This window comes from Carlito syrichta, unplaced genomic scaffold (genome assembly GCF_000164805.1).
Source record: "Carlito syrichta isolate Samal-C Ts95f unplaced genomic scaffold, Tarsius_syrichta-2.0.1 Scaffold287565, whole genome shotgun sequence".
NCBI classification, from domain to species: domain Eukaryota; kingdom Metazoa; phylum Chordata; class Mammalia; order Primates; family Tarsiidae; genus Carlito; species Carlito syrichta.
The window spans coordinates 135355-150896 of record NW_007231661.1 but is presented as its reverse complement, the minus strand read 5'-3'; the positions used below and the strand labels follow the sequence as shown (position 1 = coordinate 150896).

The 15542-nt window shown below is 47.2% G+C and overlaps 1 protein-coding gene across 1 annotated transcript in view; it reads right to left on the bottom strand.

Moving 5' to 3' along the window:
* Positions 1 to 5947: 5947 nt before the first annotated feature.
* Positions 5948 to 15542, bottom strand: part of LOC103254854 (WD repeat- and FYVE domain-containing protein 4) — a 115790-nt gene continuing 106195 nt past the window's right edge. Inside the window, exons 20-23 of the mRNA XM_008052841.2 lie at positions 13010 to 13192; positions 11016 to 11088; positions 7286 to 7397; positions 5948 to 6242 (exon numbers count right to left, since the gene is read on the bottom strand). Coding sequence (XP_008051032.2) covers positions 6176 to 6242; positions 7286 to 7397; positions 11016 to 11088; positions 13010 to 13192 — 435 coding nt within the window. The 3' untranslated portion in view covers positions 5948 to 6175. The remainder of the gene's footprint in view (positions 6243 to 7285; positions 7398 to 11015; positions 11089 to 13009; positions 13193 to 15542) is intronic.

Here is a 15542-nt window from a genome sequence, read left to right as displayed (position 1 = left end):
GTTTGGACTTCCTTCTGCTCAGGGCCTACCCTAAGGAACAAAGGCCACGTGGCACTGCAGAGGGGATGCTCTGGCCTAGAACCTTGACAAGGTTTTGCCACTTACCTTAGATGAATGCCTTCCCTTCTCTGGACCTCAATTTCCACATGGAAAAAGTGGTAGAATAGAAGGTCTGGGTGACCCCTGGTGGCCATAGACTCTCAGGAGTTACATTTCAAGAATCTATGTCTGGCTGAGCCTCTCTCCATCAGGCTCCCAACCTGGCACAGAACAGGTATGCAGTGGATCCTTTTGCAGTGCTAGTGAATGAATGAGTGAACAAATGGACCAATATTGGGTGGGTAGTTAAGGTAAAGCCATCACATCAGTGTCAGACTCCACCAGTGTCCAGTGCCTGGGCAAGGACCACAAGGCTGCAAGATGTGCATTGCACAATGTTGGTAGCACAACATTCCAAATCACTGTAGAGTTGTATATTTATTGTGATGCATTTCTAAAAAATGGCAGTAGATGGTCTTGAAAAAAAGGGGTGTTTCATATCAACAAGTATGGGGGCAGACAGAGATCTCAACTTTGGGCTCCACAGTGTTCTCTGTGCCTTCAGGGTCTCAAAAGAAGGAGATAATTTAGAGGGTCCTCCTGTTTACTAAGAAGATCATGAATATGCTTTAGGCAGCATCCCATAAGAGAACAATGCGAAACAACACATTCACATGTGAGCATACACACACACGCGCACACATTCTCTCTCTCTCACTCTCTCTCTCTCTCTCTCTCTCTCTCTCTGCCTGATCTGAGCATGGGTTGTGTACTCAAGAACTTACTAAAGCAAAACTGATTTTGGTTTAGAGAGATTTGATTTTATGCTAAACAAATTTCATCAGGATTTCCATATGAAGAGTCTGTTTCTCCCCAAATGTGCTCTGCTTGGCTGCATTTTAATGTGGTCAAATCCAATCTTCAAGTACTCGGCAGGCCCCATGACTAGGTTCTCAGAACACTTCGAAGCTGCTGGACGCTGGCTGAGCTCAGGGAAGGCAGGTGTCTCAAGTGGTTTCCAGGAGACTCAGTTTCTCTCCCTGGAGCTCAGAGCCTGAAGGAATGGAAGAGGAAAGACAACGTAGGGCAGGGGATTGTGAACCTCAAGAACAGGGATGAAGAGACTTGGAAGGCCTTGGAAACTTGGTCAGTGGCACAGAAAGCCTCTGTGGTCCCTCCAAGGGCTTCCACTCTTCAGTCTGCTTAAGACAAGTGATACATTTGTCCCACCCTGGGTCCTGCACTGAGTGCCTATGGGCCTTCCAGGCCCAGCAGCAAGGCACCATACTTCCTTGCTTCAAAGAGGCCCAGGGAGTAGGGCAGCCAGACTTAGCAAATACAAACACAAGATATCCAGGTAAATTTGAATTTATGATGAACCACAAATATCATGTTGGCCTAAGTAGGTCTAGCATGGCCAGGCATGGCCAGGCGAACAGGTGAGCACAGCTTGAGTGATAGGGCCCCTTGTGGTTGAAGGCGCCTCCCTGAGGGACTCCAGTATATATCAGATGCCTGTCTCAGGCACAGTAGCAGCCCCTGAGAGCCCTGCTTTCCTCAGTTCCTGCAGTGGGAAGGGTATCCATTGCCCTGTGCTGCCCTTCCCTGGCCTGTCAGAGGAGACCGGAGAAGGCCCAGGGTGGGTGTTCCATGAGGAATGGGTGGGGTAGTAGCACTTGCTTGGAAGGTGACCAAAACTGAGACTTCCTGGGGGGAGCAGAGGCTGTGTCATTGCTGATAGGGCAAATATGGGGGCTCTCATCTTCACAGGAGGGTTGAGATCTAGTGTCATGGTTATTAGGAAGTTTTCATGGGGAGGAGATCCGCTGGGTGAGAGCCAGGCATGGCTACTGTCTTAAAGGGGAGCTCTGATGTAAACAGTGAGTAGAATATGGGGGTCCCTTACCCCAGAAGCTGGGAAAACCCCTCAACAAGCCACCTGTCCTGAGAGCACAGGGTAGCAGAAGACGAATGTCTCCATCCTCACCCCAGCCTGTAGTTGTCTGTTCCGGGTTCCTCCTAACAGAGTGGGGACTCTGGGACTTGTGCTCCCAGGAGATGGTGACAGCCTGTGGCTTCTGTTCCACACTGGTGAGGATACCCTTTCTGGGGGCCAGGGGAACCTGAGAGCAGGGCTTCCATTCCAGGACATTTCTGAAGCAACACAATCGACGTGTGCACAACCCTCCTCCAGCCTGGTTAGCCCCATGGGCACGGAGGCCCGCCGACTGTCTTTCACATTTGCTGTCCTGTTTCTTCTGTGTCTCTCGCCAGACCAGGCATGAGCCTCCTTCATCCCAAGAGCCTTGGCTCAGGGACTGGTTTCACAAGAAAAGCACTGGTGAATGAATGAATAAACAGTAGTGGAAAGCTTTATGTCTAGGACAGGTGGTCTGTTGTTGATAATCATCCCTGATTATCTTATTATACAATAAGTGGATATTATCTTAATCTAACAAAAAGTTCTGAGGTAGACACCAGGATCCCATTTTCCAGATAGAGAAACTGAAGCTGAGGTGGACAGGAAGTGGAGGAGCTAGGCATGGCTCTCAGGCAACTTGGCCCATACGTTGCTCTTACCCACTCACTGCAGGTGCCTGTCCTCCTCCTCTTGGTCTCTAGATGCCAAGCTGTACCAGGATGGTCTGGTACATCCCCTACTTCCAGGTGCCCTTGTCTCCATTGGACTTGGTGAGCTGGCAGGCCCTGTGTCTGTATAGGCCTTGATGCTGGACACCAGGCAGTCTGCACCCCTGGTCTCTGTCCTGGCTTCCCTCTACTATGGGCCTGGGTGCTGGACCTGATCTCTCCTCTCCCTTCCCCTCAGGGCTCTGCCCTGGGATTCTCTCCATCACAACCATCAGGAGCCCCAGCCATGCTGACCAACCCTCTGAAGCCCCGAGGCCAACAGGGGACTCCTGTCACTGAAGTTGCCCAGAATTTTTGGACTGTGGACCTCAGCTGTGCCTGGGGCCTTCCTCCTTACCCTTATCCTCGACCTGCTCTATTTACCCCTGCCACCACTAGCAGCAGACTCAGCTTCTGACCCCTCAGGAGCCTACAGCATCTGCGAGGGCCTGAGGGTGTCTATGCTTGCTCCTGAGTTTGGGTGCAGAGCAGCTTCCCTCGTCTACATAATGTGAGCTAGTCCTAGAGGACCACACCTGGGGTTCTGGTGAAATGCTTCAGTGGCACTAGAAAAGAGGCTACTCCTATGTGGTCACTAAGTCTTTTCTGGCATTCACACCAGAGCAGCCTGACAGTCAGCCTATGTCTTGCAGTCTTCAGCCTCCTCTGTGGGACCCTCACTCACTGCAGCTCATCCCTGCTCTCACTGATATCTCCAGTGAATCCCAGTTCCTGACAATGACCACAGGCTGCTGATATTATCCCCTGCCACATCCTGGGCCCTGGGCACAACAGTTCACAGTCTTCTCTCGTCTCTTCCCACATCTTCACTCCATTTTGTTTCACCCTACCCATGAGAGGTCTTCTGTGGGGATCTGCCATTGCTCAGAGATGTTTTTCTCTCCCAGGACCAGCAGCTCTGACATGTCTGTCATCTCAGCTCATCTATTCATCCACATGTTCATTTACTCAGCCAACTCTTGTGGGGCATTTTCTAGGAGCTGCAGCTCCATGCAGTGGGTAACCTCCTTCTGCTGCCCTCACTCCTGCTCATCACCAGGCTCTACTCCCCACGGCCCTGGAGCAACAGCTTCTCAGCCTCCACCTTGCCTTGTCTCTTTGCCCATTTGTTCTTTCTGCCTCCAGCCTGACATACCCTATGCCTTTGTCGATGCTCTTCCCCTCTTCCCACAATCCGCTCCTCTCTGCTTATAATCTTGCTTCTTAGCCTTCCTAGGGAGTGGTGCTCTCTGTTCCATCTTGATGGGACCAGGTACTGAATGACCTTTCAGGTCTTGTTTGAGGATCACATCCTTTAGTCAGTGTTATGGGCTCAACTATGTCCCTGAAATATTCCTATGTTGAAATCCTAACCCCCTGGTACCTCAGAATGTGACTAAAATGAGGCCATCAGGGTGGATCCTCATCCCTTATGACTGGCACTCTCGTAAGAAGAGTAGATTGGGATATAGACACGCACAGAAGGAAGACCATGTGAAGACTCAGTGAGAAGATGGCTATCTGAAAGTCAAGAAGAGATGACTCAGGAGAAAACAGTCTTGCTGATACTTTTATCTTGAGTTTCCAGCCTCCAGAACTGTGAAGAAATAAAATTCTGTTGCTTAAGCCTCCCAGGCTGTTGCGCTATTATGGCAGCCCAAGCAGTGATAAAGCCGAATGTCGTCTCTACCTTCCCTGGGGCCTGAGATGTCTATCTCAGCCTTCCCACCTCATGTCATATTCCTTGCACAGATGTCTTAGTGCCAGGACTTCAGCAACAAGACTGAACACTGTCTCCCCATTTTCCCCGTGATATGGAGGAAAGAGAGGTGAAAAGCCTTGAATGAATGAAGACAGCCTTTTGGCTTGCAGACCTTTTCAGCCCTGAATAATGCTATGAATTGTGTTTTGAAAAATGACAACAGGCCTAGTCTTAATATTTATGACTCCTCTTCTTAGCTTTCCTAGAGAGTGATGCTCTCTGCTCTAAAATTTATGGTCCTCCGGTGCAGTCCCAGACCAACTAGGGGATTGCAGATGGGCTGTCTGCTAATAGCTCATGCAGGCTGTGTGGGAGGTAGCGTGATCCTTGGCCTTAGGGTCAGACATGAGCCCTTCTCACCCAGGGAGGAGTGCTCTGGACTTGAGAAGGGTCTCCTCATTTCCCTTTGCAAAGACCTGGAAGTTTACAGATGAATCAGTATGTCCTAGATGTCCCTCACTATTTTTGACATGGCTGTATACCGGTTCTACTCTTTTAGTCTCATCTTATAATTGACTTGCTGCCCTCTGGTGGCCAAATGACCTGGGGCCATAAAACACCAAGTGCATTTTCTTGCCATCTCTAGGCCTGGGCTAAATTGGTTGGGGACATCAATTGGTGTCTCTGCAGAGCTTGGAAACATATGGGGAGTAATCGGATCTCCATGTGGCCCTAGAAGGGCGATATCTAGCAGGGGAATTGAAGGCTTCCCAAATCCTCATGTATCCTTCTGAACTTTGTTTAATTAAAGAGACAGGTGGGTTTCCTTTCAGGGAGTTCTGAAAGTCTTGGAGTCAGGAAGAGACATTTGAGTAAAGATAATACCTTCAACGCCCAATGACTGATCCAAGAGTGACCCAGGTACTAGAATTCTTCAGTAAGGCACAAGTAACTACTCCACCTGCCATGTATTTTCAGATGGAGAACAAAAGTCACACAGTAGTCCAGATTTCCCCTGGATAAGATACAAAAAGTCAGCCTGCAAACTGGAGGCCTTGGTCTCCATATAAAGATGGGTCCTGGGAAGAGCTTGCCAACCCAGAGCCTGGCTGGGACCTATCATCTGTTGTGGGCTGCGGAGATGGGGCAGGCTCACTCCAGGAGGGTGTATCACCCCAGGTGGACTTCCCTACACTGTTATGGGCAACACTTATGTCCATGTTCTGAGGAGTCTGGGCCTCCTTAGCAGTGACCACTCACTCTCCAGGTCTCCTGCACTATGGGTAAGACCACAGGAAGACCAGTTTCTATGGAGGAAGAAGAAAGGCGGCTGAAAACCACCACGAAGGTGAGATGTGCTTTCCTGAGTCTTTCCTGCTTTTCTAGGGACAGACATACTTAAGGAGTGTTACAAGTGACAAAGAGTGGTGATTTAAAACGCAAGAGCCCTTTTGTATTTGGAAAATTGCTGATTTAATAAAATAAAGACAATACAATATTTTCCAGTAAATGACTCCTTTTTTTTCAGTGCAACAGCCCTTGACAAGGTAGTTTATGTAATTTCATGTCAGTTTCCAACATGCTGCTTGCAGACCCTGGAATGTGCGCTGTCATCCTTTGTACAAAAGTCCCATGGGCCATGGAGAGGGTTGGGGTGCACAGCCTCGATTGCCAGAAGCTCCTTCCTAGAGAGCCATGAGGGGAGGTCCTGCAGATTTCCTTTGCAGACAGAGTCTAGACGCTTTGTCACTTCTGCTGTCTTCCACCTGGTGTTGCTATGCCAGAGCCCCAACTGCCTCTTTCTTCCTAGCCATCTGTAGACCAGCAGAAAATTCTCCCCTTTGCATCGCCAACCAGGAGTTTGGTCTGGTTTCTTGGGAGCAGAAAGAAAATACAAGAGTGACAGAGCATGTCAGTATGACTTGTCCCAGACAGCACACAGGAAGTAGCAATGCAAGGCTCAGTTCAGGGCCCAGTGGAGCCCGCCCCTGTCCTCATCTCCCCTAAAGCAGGAGGAGAAAGCAGGAAAAATGGCGAATGTTTTGACTTAGGGTGTGAGGGGCTTTGAGCTGTGAGGACTGAAGCTCCCACAGTGGTTAAGGGAAGCTCCAAGATGCTCATGCCTCAGGGAGCAGGGTGAGGCCCCGCCCCTTTCTCTTCAGAGTCTGTACGTGAGCCCCTTATCCCATAAGAGGTGAGTGTAGCCAGGATGCAGGTAGCAAATGACAACTTCTTCAGCAAAGAGTGTAGCTCTGGACTGTCCTTCCCTATTCCCACCCCATCCACTCCCTTGGGCTTCTAGAACCCTGTGTAGTTTCTGCCACCAGGGACAGGAACAGCCCACACCAGATCAGCGAGAACGGAGACAGGCCAGCTCTGAAAGATTAGCAGCCCTCTGAGACTACACCTCCTAAAATGTAGAACGAGGTTAATGATGGCAAGCACCTCCATAGGGTTACTGTGGCGAATCAAATAATGGGTATCGAGTGTTGGATTTGATACTTGGCTATGCTACATTGGGCAGAGCCCTCAAAAGGCATTTTCTGTTAATGCAAGATGATCATCATACCAAATGTTACTGTCAGCAGTGAAACTCGGGGAAAAAAGCTATCTTTAGGATAAAATGACAAAACAATACATTTATACCTTCTGGATTTCTTTATGAATTAATGGAAATCCAAGAGCAAGAGAGTGAGAGCATGTGTGAATTAAAAACAAAACAATAACAACAAAAAACATTTCCTAGAGGCCTACATGGCCGCATTGCCTTTGTCCTCTGTACAGTGGTGGGCCCCGTGGACCCTGTAATGAGGTGGACTCCCCAGTCAGGCAACCTGAGCTCAGAGCCACTGGGACTTTCTAGGGGTATCTACAGCACCCTCTGCTGGAGTCCTGGAGAAACCAGGCTGTGCTTACCTGGACACGGCCAGAGCCGTCACGGCAGGTCTGTTCTTGCTGGGTTTCCCAGTCAAAGCAACGCTGACATCCAGCTCTCGACTCAGGGCAAGGTTCTTCTCCCATTTGTGACCTGTGCGGAGTATATGAGAGAATAGTTAGAACACCCTAGTGGCTTCACACACCCACACGTGGGTTTCCACATGCAGGACCACAAACACATACGCACGTATTTATATTTGTGGTCAGCAACTTGTTAAATTGAGGGGGAAAATATATTTAATCTTGGCCTGTGCTGTTGCAAAAAGGGCCGTCCCAATTTAATTTGCAGGCTGTGATAGTTACATGTGCTGACGTGCCGCGGTATCCATTGTGTACCAAATTGGATTTGTGTATTATTGCTTTCTAAATTGCATGCCTAGTTCAGCAAAATTGTTCATCAGTGTTTACTGGCTTTATGCTTAATAAGATGCCCCACAATACCTTGCTGCCAGGATGTAATGCAGCCCGTAATTGCCTAGTAAAAATAAATTACATAAAGTCGGCATTATCAACTTATCTAAATCCTCTCACGCCACAACCAATAATTAAATGCTGAGAACGTTTTTTCAAAAAATATAACTCAATGATTGTTATTTCACTCATTTTAATGACTGCATTTGGGGACAGACAGCAATTCCTTCAATGTGAAGGGCAAGATGGAGACATGCCAGCTGGGTACGTCCCTGCGAGGCCACTTTGTTAGACTCAGTACAGGAGGGATGCTGCAGCCCCAGCTGTACTGGGGTGACCATCCATGTGTGCAGACAGGCCCATGAACCAGGAAATGCACAAGGGGTCTGGGTAAAGGAAACTGCTTGAAGCACACAAGACATTTGTAAATTCATGCACAAGTCTAAACAACAAGCTTCTCTCAAGCACTTTTTATGTAACAGATTGAGTCCAAATCTTTGGAGTGATTACTGAAATAAATGGTACTCAACTGGGTTGGGCCTTGCTGCAAATGGCAAATAAATGAATTCCAGGCAGAAATTAGTTTACATCTGCCCACAAATGCAGTATACTTAATATCTTCAAAAATCTCCTTTCTTGCCCCTTAAGACATTTAGGAGATGCAGCAACATATACACCAAGAGGACATGGTGCAACTATCCATGTGTATGCCCAATATTGGTCCCTTTCCAACAAAACATTTTTGAGCAATATTATAAGAATGTACTTTCTTATTAAAGACCTCCAGTGAGTTAGGTTTACAAATCCAAACACAGATTTGTTCACTCTAAACTGCATTCCAACATGATTTTTTTTTTACTATGTCTGCATCATCCTGTCATTTCATGCTAACCCTTCATCAAATTATAATTGCAATCTTGGCCATCAATTCAGTGGGGCAGCAGTGACCTCAGTTCAGGACAGACAGCAGAGAAAGGATGTGAACCCGGGCATCTCTGTCACCCTGAGACCCTCTTGTAAGTTCCCTGATGTTATCAGCTGCTGTGTTCAGAAAGAATAAACTCTTCTGAGAAAATGACAATAATGTTCTGCATTTGTGGAGTAGATTTTTGTCTGTGGCTATTTTTTCTGTCATTAGTACTCTATAAGTTAGTACAAGAAGTTCCTCATTTGGTAGAGGGGAAACTGAGGGTCAAAGAAGTTACTAGGACACAGTGGAGTCTAGTGCAACCTCACCACAATCGTTAATGCCAAATAGGAATTTGTGGATTCACAGAGACTTCCAGAACCAATGGAATGGCTCTTAGGTAACTTTTGTTCATCTGTCCATCCATCTACCTACCCACCCATCCATTCTGCAATGTCAGACATTAATTTTTCAGCCATGGGCTGAGCTAATGCTTTTAGCTTATTGGCCCCCGATAGCTTCAGAAGTGTGTGGGTGGTTGAGTCCATGACTAAAAAGGCATGTGGTCTCATTCAGATGTACCAGAGAGTCTCCTCATAAGCAGGCTGGGTAATAAGAGCCCTGTACTGGTTCTCTTCCAGGTGGGTAGAATAGGGGAGGAAGTTTGGCCCCTGCTCTCCAAAGAAGTGCTAAGTTCATTAGAATGCACACACATTTCTTTCTTGCACACACTTTCTTTTCTTTTCTGAGGTGGGCTGATTCCTTGTGGTCTCCAAGTGCCCTAGTAATACTAGGACCAGATAACTGAATGTGGTTCTTGATCTTTGCGATGTTATTGCTCTAGGTCAGCCCAGGTTGTTGACAAGGGCCTTAGATGGTATTCTCTTAAAGGAAGGAAATCTCAATATAGATGCCAGGACATAGTAGGGGCTGAGCAAGTGTCTGGGTGTGCTTGTATGACAAAAGAATCCATGAAAGGATAACTAAATGAATCAAGGAAGTGTGGACTACATTTTAGAAATGAACTAATTACAAATGGCTACTCTTTGCAAAAGACAGCCCTCAGAAATCTGAGAAATTATTTCCTGTGAATGATCATTGGTTTGGGAAGCAGAGAAAATGAGGAGCAACCAGAAGGGTTCAAGATGATAGGAAAAGTCTTACTCCATGGTAACATGCTTCCCTTGAACGTGAGACCCAAGAAAGATGTGCCAGGTCTGGGCCAGAATCTTTGACGAAGACCGAGCTGAGAGAGAAAGCTGGCTGCACTGGAGGAGTTGATGATGGGATTGGACAGATGTGACAAGGTGACAACAGTGGGATGACAGTGGTTTTGTAGCAGTACCTGTGGTTAAGGTTATTCTGTAGTGGTTGTAGCCACTATGGAGGCAGAAGTGAGAGTGATAATCTGCTTGCTGTGCAAGTCACTGAACCTCTCTGCACCTCAGTTTCCTTATTTCTGTCACATGGGTGCCTTGGTAATACCTGCCACACAGGGTTGCTATGAGAATCAGAAGAATGTATGGCATGTTTACAGTGGTGCCTGCTCGTGGTCAACGGTCTGCCATCAGTATTCTAGAATGGTGGTCATGGAGGTGGCCATGGTGGTGGCAGTGGTCATGACGGCAGAGAGTAGGAACAGACTTTTTTACTTCAGTCCCATGTGTCACAATCCCAAAAAAATTTTGTTCCAGAATAGTTATTCTACTTTGGCACACACCAAGACTCACCTGGGAGACTTGGACATATAAACTCTAACAACAACCAGTCTTTTCTAGGGGTTTGGGTTGAATAACATGACCTGGGTTCTATATTTTTAATAAGCCCCCAGCAATGCTGATGAAGATGGTCCCCACACCTACTTTGAGGAATTTGCCATAAGGAGTTGTGTGTTCTGAGCCAGGATCAATGGGACAGTCTGGGGCATGATGGAACCACTCCCTTGCCCCCGGGGAGATGACTTCTCCCTTGCTCCTGTCCAGGCAAATAGGCTGAATCCAAGCCCTGGGCTGAGGAGTTTGGCATTCAAGAGTCATGCAGGTAGAAGGAGAGCATAAACCAAGCTCAGCAAGGTGTGTCTCTCCCTTCTGAAGCCCAGGAGCCCCTGACAACCACCACACCACTGTCCACATGCCCAGGGAGCACCCCAGGGCTTGGTGGTCCCTTTAGGAATGAGACCAAGACTGAACAGCTCTCCACACTGCTTCTTATTCCACCAGTGCAGCAACTTGCACAGACTGTTCTCCTGCTTCCCCCAAACTTGGCAGCAATCCCCAGAGCCTTGAAGGCAGACATGGGGTAGCTGCATCCCTTGAGTTAAGGTGGGGAGAGGGAAGGGAGGAAAGGCAGGGCAGGGCAAGAGAGTGGCCACATCCTTAGCAGGGCAGGTACCTCTTGGGCTTGGAGGCTCCTCTACTGCTACCCGCCCAGGAACAGACATCTTCACATCTTCAGTCTTCCAAATCTGTTCATAAAAGAGAAAATGTCATGGGCTGGGGAAATGAGCCTGTCTGCAAACTCAGGGTGGCCCATCCCATTCTCCCACATCTGTGGATCCCTGTGGAAAGGAATGGGGGCATGACTAGCCCCTCTTACTTCTGATGTTAATTTATTGCCAGGTAAAAGTCTATTTAGGCTTCAGCCTCCCTGTGTAGAAGTTTGGCCGATCACAATTGCATCTTGGATGAGTTCACTCTCACCTGTGTCCCTAGATGCATTTCCCTCAGCCGCTTATCTACAGAGACAGGAGTCTGCAGCCAGTTTGTTAGCATTTTACTCTGCTAAGTCCTTTTGTGCCTAATGCCTAATGTGGCCTTCCTCACCCTTTGGTGGCTGGGCCCCATTTATGGGAGCTCTCAGATTAACTGCACATGGCTTCTCACTCGCTGAGTCTGAACTGTATGACTCTGAAGAACAAAGACAAGCCTCCTCTCAATGCTTCTGTGAGCTCCTCCCCAGGCCTAGCACAGTGCTAGCCATTCCAGGAGTTCAGTGGTCATGCTGAATAAGTGCTGAGTGCACAGAAGACCCCCACTCATGCATTTTGTGGGCACAGGAAAGAAATGCACCTGCTACCCAGTCATCTCAGGCTCCTCTGGCTGATCCACAGGTGTGGACTACATACCCAAGCCCAGCCCAGCCCAGGACACCCTGCCATCTGCAGAGACCCTGTTCCTCTCACAGTCCACAGTTGCAACTTGTGAGGGCACTTCCTGGGAGCTTCCTTGAGGGCACTTTCTGGGAACCTCCTCACCCTCGTCTCTCCTGTCCACTCACACTGGGCCTTTCCTCACATGGTCTCTCCATAGACCCTGACTTTTCCTCATCCTCAGGACTCAGCTGAAATGCCATCTCCCCTGAGGTCGCTCTGTTGGAAAGAAATCCATTGTTTCAATGAGCCTTACCACATTACTCCATTCTGCTTCCTGAAACATCATTTCTATGGTTCTTCTGAAACTTTGTGTTCAGAGTAGGCTAAGTTGTAGCCATGTTGGCACAATGTAAGTTTTCATAAGCACAGAATTTAATGGGTATTTTCTTGAATATTCTTTAACATGTCCACTCATAATTCGTACAATTCAATTGACAGGTTTTTTTTTTTTTTTTAAGCAAGCCTTTTAATTACCTCCATTTATTCCTTCACCCTTCCTATCAGTCTCAGAAAAATCACCTGTGCCTTGTTCTTCCCACCTTACCCCTTGACCTCAATGTTTTCTTCTCCTCTTGGCTTCTTGTGACTCGGAGAGTTCAGGCATGCTGATGATCTCAACTATGGCATTTACCACACATGGACCATTTTTTGTGTGAGCATCTTCTCACCAATCTCTGAATCTGAAGTGGTTTGTGTGAAGTGAATATTGGATGGGTGGGTGGATGGATGGATGAATGGACAGTTGGAAGGACAAATGAATGAGTAGGATGGATGGATTAGTGGGTGGATAGAAGAATGGATGGATGGATGGATGGATGGGTGAGTGGGTTGGGGAATGAGTGAGTGAATGGGCAGATGAGTGAGTGGATGTGTGGGTTGATGGATGGATGTATGGGTGAATGCGGGTAGGTAAATAAGTGGATGGACACATGAGTGGGCAAGTTTGGGTTGAAGGTATGACACAAATATCTCTTTTTAGATGATCTTTTGTATTTGACCATTCATACCTTGTAACAGTGTTTATTTTATTATGTGTGTGAGAGATATCATATATATAATTTTATCTATTTACATTTTGCCTGGGAACAACCTTGCCTTTTCCTCTGCTTGCTGTGGGTACCTGGTCTGAAATTGCAAATGCAACCTATGAATTTAAACCCCAGGAGGAAGTGGGTAAAATGGACACGAATACATTTCTTATGCTGTGTTCTCATTCTATCCAAAACACACCTACCCGGACCATGCCATCTTGACTTCCAGTGATGATGACATGGCTTGTGTCCCATGCTGGCCCCTCTATCATGCAGCAACAGGTTATGGCTCCTTCTGGACCCCAGGCTGTGGTGATGCTGGCCAGGGGCTGTCCATTGACATTCCATAGGGACAAGTGGGCTCCAGCACAGGAGACAATGGTGCCCTGCAGCATTGAGAGTTGGCGTTATTCTAAGCAGGAGTTATTGCCTGCCCACCTGACACTTGCTCAGACACTTAGTTTATACACCCAAGCACCCCAGACCTGCCATCTTCTGAAGACCCTCGAGGTACCCCAAGACTCCTTAAGACTTTCTTTTCTTTCACAGGTCTGTATTTTCACACAACTGTAAATTCTTGGCTCTTTTCATACTGTGTCCATGTGCTTGTACACTGCTTTCCCTAGCAGATGCTGTCTAACTCACCTTTTAGGCTCCTCCCAGATTTCACCCCCTGGCTATGTCTTGGCTGCCAAAGAAGACACAGCCTGAAATCTACTGCAGGCTCTGGACATAGAGACTATACCTGATTGACCAGCCCTGTCCCCATTAAGAAGTTCTGAATGTCAGCTGGTATAAGGCAGGATACGGAAGTCCAAATCACTGCCCATGGCTCATAAACTTGTAAAATGTCCCTCAAGAGGGAATTTCTGAGCAAAAGTTTCTTTATTGCATCTCCTGAAATGTTCACATCCAAAGTCTTTGCTCCTCCAGGCCTGGCTATTCTGTAGAGGCCACTGCCACCAAGACCCCAGCTGGGGCCATGCCTTTGATCTTTGCTTCAACTACAGAGGAATATAGAGAGTTCAGTGCTCCTCCACCTCCCCCTGGACTGAGATCCACTGAATTGTTAAGTACAATCTGTCTAGGCCAAGGACATGTCTGGTATATTTATTTCCAGTACATGAATGAACACATGAGCTGATGCATTGGAGAAGGCAATAAATTATGATGTGAAAGAACATAAAACCCCAGAGAAGACTGATAACAGGACAAGTTATCCTGGAGCCAATTTATTACTCCAGTGGCCTGGGACTCCTTCCTAAGCCCCACTAGGGGTAGCCAAGAGTGCATTCTTGTGGGGTATTCAAGCTCCTTCTTCCTAAACCCTACACTCCCCTCAAAGGCCCAAAAAAGACAGAGAACTTGGGTAATTCCCAGAGCCTGGCCCTCTACCTAGGTTGACTGGGCATTTCCTTGGAGCAACACAAACCAAGGAGAAGGCCCACAGCCACTATGGCTGCAGGCTTTCTCCCACAAGCACCGCCTCCTGACTGGAGATCAACAGTACAGCCCATCACATCAAATATAATATCTCAGTTTTGGGAAAGGTCTGATCCCTAACTCCAGCTGACATCTTTCCAAGCCACTCCAGCCACCCAAGATGCCATGAACCAGTGCAGTTGCACAGCATAGGACTGCTAGAGCTGGCAATTGAGAAACTCATGATACCAAAGCTATATATAACCGGGGGAACCCTACAGTGACTAAGTCAATCCCCTGCCAGCCTTACATAAGAAGAAACAGTCTACCCAAATGAGAAAAAATCAGCAAAATAATTTTTTTTTTTTTTTTGAGTTGGAGTCTCACTGTCGCCCAGACTGGAGTGCAGTGGCCGCTTCCGGCCACTACAGCCTAGACCTGCTGGGCTCCAGCGATCCTTCCGCCTCAGCCTTCCAAGTAGCCGGAATTACAGGCATGGTACCACGCCCGGCTGATTTTTTGATTTATTGTAGAGATGAGGTCTCGCCTGCCCAGGCGGGTCTCGAACCCGCGGGCTCAGGCAATTCACTCACCTCGGCTTCCCAAAGGTGTGGGATTACAGGCTGAGCCACCGAGCCCAGCTAATAATTCTTAACATTATGAAAAAACAGAGTTCTCCAACACCCCCAAAAGACTACACCAACTGTTAAGCAATGAATCCTAACCAACATGAAATTTCAGACATAGAATTCAAAAGGTTGATTATAAAATTGATCAGTGAGCTTCAGGAGAAACTTGAAAACCAATATGAAGAAGTTAAAAAAAAATATTCAGGACATGAATGAAAAGTTCTTCAAGAGATAGACACCTTTTAAAAAAGAGCTGAACTTCTGTAAATGAAAGAATCACTTAGGGAAGTACAAAACGTAGTGGAAAGTTTTAACAGAAGACTAGAACAAGCAGAAAAAAGGATCCTAGAACTTGAAGACACAGTTTTTGAATGAACCCAATTAGACAATAAAGAAAAAAGAATCAAGAGAATACAACAAAGTCTTCAAGAAATGTGAGATTATGTAAAATATCCAAACCTAAGAATCATAGGTGTTCCTGAGGAAGAAGAGGAAGCAACAGGCTTGGAAAACCTATTTGAGGAAATAATAAGGCAAAACTTCCCTAGCCTTGCCAGAAATCTGAACATCCAGATATAAGAAGCCTAAAGACTCCCCAGAAGACTCAATGCAAAAAGGTCTTCCCAAAGGTATATAATAATCTGGTTATGTGAAGGGAAGTATTTAAGAGCAGTGAGACAAAACC